Source organism: Oncorhynchus mykiss, chromosome 25 (genome assembly GCF_057628025.1).
Source record: "Oncorhynchus mykiss isolate SJ-2025 chromosome 25, ASM5762802v1, whole genome shotgun sequence".
Classification (NCBI taxonomy): domain Eukaryota; kingdom Metazoa; phylum Chordata; class Actinopteri; order Salmoniformes; family Salmonidae; genus Oncorhynchus; species Oncorhynchus mykiss.
The window spans coordinates 83,924,807-83,933,345 of NC_143046.1; the positions used below are offsets into that span (position 1 = coordinate 83,924,807).

At 42.5% G+C, this 8,539-nt stretch overlaps 1 protein-coding gene across 1 annotated transcript; it reads right to left on the reverse strand.

Moving 5' to 3' along the window:
- Nucleotides 1-1,227: 1,227 nt before the first annotated feature.
- LOC110504246 (potassium channel, subfamily K, member 13-like) lies at nt 1,228-8,033 on the reverse strand. Its single transcript, XM_036962818.2, has 4 exons — nt 7,669-8,033; nt 4,180-4,718; nt 3,650-3,892; nt 1,228-1,463 (listed from the first exon to the last, which is right to left on the reverse strand). The coding sequence occupies exons 1-4, from the start codon at nt 7,997-7,999 to the stop codon at nt 1,302-1,304; spliced, it is 1,275 nt and encodes a 424-aa protein (XP_036818713.1). The 5' UTR covers nt 8,000-8,033; the 3' UTR covers nt 1,228-1,301.
- Nucleotides 8,034-8,539: the final 506 nt, after the last annotated feature.

An 8,539-nucleotide genomic window follows, 5' to 3' on the forward strand; every position in this document is an offset into this window, starting at 1 on the left:
ATGGAAGGAGTATCAGACCACTGCAAATCTACCAAGACCTGGCCGTCCCTCTAAACTTTCAGCTCATACAAGGAGAAGACTGATCAGAGATGCAGCCAAGAGGCCCATGATCACTCTGGATGAACTGCAGAGATCTACAGCTGAGGTGGGAGACTCTGTCCATAGGACAACAATCAGTCGTATATTGCACAAATCTGGCCTATGGAAGAGTGGCAAGAAGAAAGCCATTTCTTAAAGATATCCATAAAAAGTGTTGTTTAAAGTTTGCCACAAGCCACCTGGGAGACACACCAAACATGTGGAAGAAGGTGCTCTGGTCAGATGAAACCAAAATAGAACTTTTTGGCAACAATGCAAAACGTTATGTTTGGCGTAAAAGCAACACAGCTGAACACACCATCCCCACTGTCAAACATGGTGGTGGCAGCATCATGGTTTGGGCCTGCTTTTCTTCAGCAGGGACAGGGAAGATGGTTAAAATTGATGGGAAGATGGATGGAGCCAAATACAGGACCATTCTGGAAGAAAACCTGATGGAGTCTGCAAAAGACCTGAGACTGGGACGGAGATTTGTCTTCCAACAAGACAATGATCCAAAACATAAAGCAAAATCTACAATGGAATGGTTCAAAAATAGACATATCCAGGTGTTAGAATGGCCAAGTCAAAGTCCAGACCTGAAACCAATCGAGAATCTGTGGAAAGAACTGAAAACTGCTGTTCACAAATGCTCTCCATCCAACCTCACTGAGCTCGAGCTGTTTTGCAAGGAGGAATGGGAAAAAATGTCAGTCTCTCGATGTGAAAAACTGATAGAGACATACCCCAAGCGACTTACAGCTGTAATCGCAGCAAAAGGTGGCGCTACAAAGTATCGTTCCACTTCATGATTGTGTCCCACTTGTTGTTGATTCTTCACAAAAAAATACAGTTTTATATCTTTATGTTTGAAGCCTGAAATGTGGCAAAAAGGTCGCAAAGTTCAAGGGGGCCGAATACTTTCGCAAGGCACTGTACATGTCATTTAGCTGATGCTTTTATCCAAAACATTTATTTTAGATATGGGTGGTCCCGGGAATCAAACCCAATATCCTGACATTGCAATCACCATACCAACTGAGCTAAAGAGGACAACCACGAAGATGACTAATTATCGTCTTGTTTTTATTCCTCTTCCTACTGGCTTTTTGTTTCTTTCTTAGTACTTTTATTATTTTATTAGGTTATTTTATGATGTGAAGCACTTTGTTACTTGTACTGAAAATAAATAAAGTCATTATGATGAGTATTGTAATAGTCAGTCATCTGTTGACACTGGTCTCAGCCAGCCTGTTGTTCATGATGCCCAGCGCTCCCACTCCTCCAGAAAATCCATTTAGTCTGTTCTGGTTGGAGACGGACGGCCGAGGGACCCCATTGGTTGCTGCCTCCGACAGCTGCTTCTGCATCAGTGCCAGGTTCACCTGCAGAGGAGAGAAGAGGTTCACGTGATACTTTAATAACTATAATGAACAAAAATATAAATGCAACAGTTTAAAAGACTGTACTGTGTTACGGTACTTATAAGGACATCAGTCAATTGAAATAAATGAATTAGTCCCTAATCATATCAAATGTTATTGCTCACATACACATGGTTAGCAGATGTTAATGCGAGTGTAGCGGTGGATGAATGGCACGACAATGGGCCTCAGGTATCTCTGCGTTCAAATTGCCATCGATAAAATGCAATTGTGTTTGTTTTCCGTAGCTTATGCCTGCCAATACCATAACCCCACCATGGGGCACTCCGTTCACAACGTTGATATCAGCGAACCGCTCGCCCACACAACGCCAAACACGTGGTCTGGGTTGTGAGGATTGTTGGACATACTGACGAATTCTTTAAAATGGTGTTGGAGGCGGCTTATTGTAAAGAAATGACTAATTAAATGATCAGGCAAAAGCTCTGGTGGACATTCCTGCAGTCAGCATGCCCATTGCACGCTCCCTCAAAACGTAAGACATCTGTGGCATTGTGTTGTGTGAAAACAGTGCACATTTTAGAGTGGCCTTTTATTGTCACCAGAACAAAGTGATCCTGTGTAACGATCATGCTGTTTAATCAGCTTCTTCATATGCCACACCTGTCAGGTGGATGGATTATCTGGCAAAGGAGAAATGCTCACTAACAGGGATGTAAACAAATTAGTTCGCAACATTTGAGAGAAATAAGCTTTTATGGAACGTATGGAACATTTCTGGGATCTTTTATTTCAGCTCATGACACACGGGACCAGCACTTAACATGCTGCTTTGATATTTGTGTTCAATGTAGATAAAAGATAAGACACAGTCTGTTAACTCCGAGCTAAAATCTCAGTTATTTGATCAGATTCTGAATTACGGTACCATTTCTGTTGACGTAGTCTCTCCACTCTAGATAATAAAGGCTCATAGATGGTTAGAAACCAGATGTACAACATACCCTCTTTAAAGGGAGACTCAGCGAGATGAAGTTGCAGCACCGCAGATATTGATATGAACTCGATACCAGACTGCTCTCCCAGTCACACAGAGTGGTCTATCACAAGGGTGCGCTTCAGGCAACACAATATCTACGGGACCAAAACACCTGAGAAGTTTAGCCTCGCGCTTCAACAGTATTAGTTGTTGCGGATATTTACTCAATATTGAATTTCATTGTAAGTGCAACGTCATCTCGCTGAGTGTACCTTTAAGTGATACTTTTCTGTCTCTTTGGACAGTTAAATCAGCTTCCTGTTTCTTTGGACAGTTAAATCAGCTTCCTGTTTCTTTGGACAGTTAAATCAGCTTCCTGTTTCTTTGGACAGTTAAATCAGCTTCCTGTTTCTTTGGACAGTTAAATCAGCTTCTTGTTTCTTTGGACAGTTAAATCAGCTTCCTGTCTCTTTGGACAGTTAAATCAGCTTCCTGTTTCTTTGGACAGTTAAATCAGCTTCCTGGTTCTTTGGACAGTTAATTCAGCTTCCTGTTTCTTTGGACAGTTAATTCAGCTTCCTGTCTCTTTGGACAGTTAATTCAGCTTCCTGTTTCTTTGGACAGTTAATTCAGCTTCCTGTTTCTTTGGACAGTTAAATCAGCTTCCTGTCTTTTTGGTCAGTTAAATCAGCTTCCTGTTTCTTTGGACAGTTAATTCAGCTTCCTGTCTCTTTGGACAGTTAAATCAGCTTCCTGTCTTTTTGGACAATTAAATCAGCTTCCTGTCTCTTTGGACAGTTAATTCAGCTTCCTGTCTTTTTGGACAGTTAAATCAGCTTCCTGTCTCTTTGGACAGTTAAATCAGCTTCCTGTCTCTTTGGACAGTTAATTCAGCTTAGAGTTAGCATCTACAAGCTGCTTGCGTACCAAAAGGATATACAAAAATATATTTTCAACAACATAGACAATAGATGGCACATTCCATATATTGCACGACGACAACACTAACCAACATGAATCGGGTGCAGTCTGAAACTTTGATTTAAATTAGTCCGTTTCAATTCATGGCCACACCAGGTGATACTAGATACTATATAGAGAGTGAATAAACCCCTTCCATTTATAAACAAGAACAGGGGCTTTTGACTAGAAATGAAACTAACAGTGAACCTTAACCACTTAACCCCTTTTTACCCGGAACGTTCACCTTATTGGTCGCCAGTAAGTCCCTCATGGAGATCATCTCCCCAGACATCCGCCGGCCTCCATCCGTCTCGCTCTCGTTCACCGCGTCCGTTTCTATGGAGACAGTCCGCCGCGCCCGGGGGTGTCCGTGTCCAGTGCTGCTGGGCATCACGGCGTTCCGGCGAGGCCGGAGTCTCTTCCCGATCCCGGCGGAGCAGCAGCGGCAGCAGAGAATGCCCAGCTTCCTCAGCAGCCAGTTAAGAGTCTGCTTGAGTTTTGGGAAAATGAAACTTTGAAATTCAGAGACATTAATTAATAACAGTGTTAAAACACCCACATACCTAGAGGAAGAGTGTGTGTGTGAGTCTGCTGAGCCCGGCCTCCCCAATTAAGGTGCCGCCAACCTCGTGTGTGTGTGTGTGTGTGTGTGTAAGAGGAGGGAGAGCCAGTATACCGAGGAAAGGACAGAGAATGGGCAATTAGAGCTCACCATCTTGCACTGAATGTGTGTGTGTGTGCTTAAAACAAATATAGCTACATAAAAAACATCACCTGCTTGATGACGATAGATATGACGTTGAACAGCGAGTAGATACAGCAGACGCCCATCAATATAAACAGGAAGTTCCCCAGTCTGTAGGCTGTCTGGTTCCCATCGTACGCGACCCTCTGGCTGCTCACCATGTCCCCGAACCCGATGGTGCTAAACGCCACAAAACAGAAGTACAGCGAGTCCAGATAGCCCCACCCCTCCACCGCTGAATACATGGCCGATGCACAGCAGGAGATCACCACAGCGGCCACACAGAGAATCAGCATCACATAGTACACTGAAGGCTTCCATCCAGCCAGAATGTCCCTGTCTCTATCTCTGGGTCCTGGCAGTGACGTCTCCCTGCGGCCATCGTGGGGCACCACGCCCTGGCGCTGATGCTGCAGCCCGTGGCACGACTTGAGGACGAAGGCGAGCACCGTGATGATACGCTCCAGGAAGAGGTTGAAGAAGAGGATGGTAGAGGCGCAGCCGATCAGGCCGTAGAAGATGAGGAAGACTTTGCCGCTGACCGTGGCCGGGGTGGTCATGCCAAATCCTGACCGGAGAGAGAAGGGGAGGGGCACAGAGAAACACGTATTTCCCTCAGATTACACAGACCCACAAAGAATTTGAAAACAAATCCAATTTTGATAAACTCCCATATCTACTGGGTGAAATTCCACAGTGTGCCATCACAGCAGCAAGATTTGTGTCCTGTTGCTACAAGAAAAGGGCAACCAGTGAAGAACAAACACCATAGTAAATACAACCTATATTTATGTTTTATTTATTTTCCCTTTTGTACTTTAACTATTTGCACATCATTAAAACACTGTATATAGACAATTTGACATTTGAAATGTCTTTATTCTTTTGGAACTTTTGTGAGTGTAATGTTTACTGTTCATTTTTTATTGTTAATTTCACTTTTGTTTATGATCTAGTTCACTTGCTTTGGAAATATAAACATATGTTTCCCATGCCAATAAAGCATGGGAAATAGAAATTGAATTGAAAGAAAAATGATGAGAGTATAATTACCTAACATTACCTAACTCTCCCTGTCTGTCTGTTCCTAAAAAGCCCACTCATGCATCCCTCGTTCACTTCCAAGGTAAAGTAAACCAGGTTGCCATAGGTGACGATGTCTCTTAACACTTCCAGTTTTTTTTCTAAGCATCTGTCTCTTCCTCTCTCTCATTCCTCGTTCCTCTTCTCCTTAGAGTGAAATGATAATTTAGTGACGGGGGGGTTTTCATTACCATTCTCACAGATGTGCTCCTCGGGGAGATGAAAGAGAAGTCTCTAAAAACAACTTCTCCTTCAAAAAGAAAGACCCAGGGCTTCAACTGAACATGCTTGAGACTAGGCTACTGGAGGGAAGGGAAAATAGATGCTTGCTACAGGAATGGCTTTATTGGAGTCTGTTTGTGTGTCTAACCTTTAATTATCTTATATGTTGACGGCGGGAAACCCTATAGCCTATACCATATAGCCTTTAGCCAACAGCCAATACCCTATAGCCTATACCATATAGCCTTTACCCTATAGCCTATACCATATAGCCTATACCCTATAGCCTTTACCCTATAGCTTATACCATATAGCCTTTACCCTATAGCCTATACCATATAGCCTATACCCTAAAGCCTTTACCCTATAGCCTATACCCTATAGCCTATACCATATAGCCTTTACCCTATAGCCTTTACCCTATAGCCTATACCCTATAGCCTATACCCTTTACCCTATAGCTTATACCATATAGCCTTTACCCTATAGCCTATACCATATAGCCTTTACCCTATAGCCTAAACCATATAGCCTTTAGCCAACAGCCAATACCCTATAGCCTATACCATATAGCCTTTAGCCAACAGCCAATACCCTATAGCCTACACAATATAGCCTTTACCCTATAGCCTATACTATATAGCCTTTAGCCAACAGCCAATACAATATAGCCTTTACCCTATAGCCTATACCCTATAGCCTTTACCCTAAAGCCTATACCCTAAAGCCTTTACCCTATAGCCTTTACCCTAAAGCCTATACCCTATAGCCTTTACCCTAAAGCCTATACCCTAAAGCCTTTACCCTATAGCCTTTACCCTAAAGCCTATACCCTAAAGCCTTCACCCTATAGCCTATACAATATAGCCTTTACCCTATAGCCTATACCCTAAAGCATTTACCCTAAAGCCTATACCATATAGCCTTTACCCTATAGCCTATACCCTATAGCCTATACCATATAGCCTTTACCCTATAGCCTATAGCCTTTACCCTATAGCCTTTACCCTATACCCTTTACCCTATAACCTATACCATATGGCCTATACTATATAGCCTTTACCCTATAGCCTATACCATATAGCATTTACCCTATAGCCTATACCATATAGCCTTTACCCTATACCATATAGCCTTTACCCTATACCATATAGCCTTTACCCTATACCCTATACCATATAGCCTTTACCCTATACCATATAGCCTTTACCCAGTACCATTTCAAATAGCCCATGGTCCCTGACATATCAATTCAAACCAGTAACATAATAAAAACATTCATATACAGTTGATATCATTTTGTTGTTTTGTCGGGTATCTGAAACAAAATTTTAAAAAATGCAACTTTAGAAAATGTTTGTTATTGACTTATCTAATTAATACGATTATGACAAGACCCCACCAAACAGCATTAATTGTTCTTCAGCCGTGACCATCGGGATAGAGTTCCATAAAATTGAGAAGCTTGTCATTTTCACTAAACCTCAGTGTTCAGAAAATAGCAGTATATTTTATCCCATACTGTGCCAACCACCTTAGTGCATCAACATGTACTCAATTTCAAACCTCTGGTTGTATCATCTGCCATCCCTGGGTTATATCTCTGTGATGCATACATCACAGAAAATATGGACACCGGGAGGGAGGCAATGTCCTTAATTAACTGTAGTGGATTTGTAATGGTTGACAGCCTACTGGAAACAAGTAAAAGTAGTAACAGTAAAGTAACAGTAAAAACAAGAAATGTGAATATCTACAATGAAAATAAATAACCTGAATAATTAATAGCCAGTTTTGGCAAAACCTAAGTCACTTTTCATTAGTTATTTGATGTTAAAATTCATTCACCTTGATTAGATTATACTTTATAGCCTATCATATCGCAAACCTGTCTACTCATTTCTTTTTGCATTCATTCAGTATTAAGATCTCACTCTCTCGTTGTTAAAGATCAAAGGGTGATTTGGTTAATCAGTTTGTCAAGATGTCTTCATATAATTTGAAGTGCAATTCATTTCCTGAATTATAACAAAACTGACGCATTTTTTTTTAAAGGTATGCAAAAATATATATTTAAAATGCTATTGTCATCTTATTAGGTCTGTGGCACCAATTCTAAATTATTCAAATGGTGCATTTAGATTTTAAAAGTGATACATTTCGCAATACACCACAATCTTTACTGAACCTTCTTGCTTTGTTTCTGAGCTTACCTATGGTCGACACAACGGTCCCCACGAAGTAAAAAGCGCCGGTAAAATCCCAGCGAGGTCTGAGTGTATCCACGCGGATACCGGCGACGTTCGCCTCCTCGTAGAACCGGAGAAAGGTCTCCAAATCGGTCCGGGTGAGGTTGTGCTTCTGGGTGAAGTTCTCGAAGCGCTGCGCCCACCGCTCTTTGGCCTGCCGCTCCTTCGGTTGTTCCAACGCGGAGAACACCGCCGCGCCGCACAGCAGATACAGCATGATCAGCACCGCTAGCATTAGGAACCGCGCGTTATCATCGTTCATCGCGCCGAAGCAGCAGCCTCTCCGGCAAGCCATTACGGCGGCAGAGAGGACACCGAGGACCCGGGGAGAAGGATCCTCCGCATCCTCTCAGATAAAGGCTAACATGAAAGCCTTCCAGATAAGTCAGCATGTATAGTTCGATATTTAGACACAAGTGCCATAACTGCTGGGAATGTTTAATTGACAAAGATACCAGGTTACCTCGGCTCACACCCTACCATCCGCATGTTTTATGAAAACATTTAAAAATAAATATAATATCAATATTAAAGTTGCTTGTGCGTCATAGATTTCCGTAGAAGTGCCGATAACTAGTGGGAACTGTAGTTGATTGATTCTCGCATGCGTAATGCAAAACAATTCCCGAAAAAGATCCCCAAACTGACTGGAACAGGCTTCATCATGTATGTCCTGGTTATCTTCATCATGTATGTCCTGGTTATCCTCGAGGCAGTTGCGGGGAAGGGTGAGGTCAGCTTCGCAGTGCACTCCACTACCTCCCCGAACAGGCGCAGTGAGAGCTGGACAGGCTCACGGTTACGGTTACAAAACCCAACCAATTCGGCGCGCGAT

Excerpts from the sequence above, each read along its gene's own strand:
- LOC110504246 (XM_036962818.2), bottom strand. The coding sequence starts at position 7,999 with ATGGCTTGCCGGAGAGGCTGCTGCTTCGGCGCGATGAACGATGATAAC. Across the intron at positions 3,893-4,179 it reads TATCTATCGTCATCAAGCAG|ACTCTTAACTGGCTGCTGAG; the intron begins GTGATGTTTTTT and ends AAACTCAAGCAG. Across the intron at positions 1,464-3,649 it reads ACTTACTGGCGACCAATAAG|GTGAACCTGGCACTGATGCA; the intron begins GTGAACGTTCCG and ends TCTCCTCTGCAG.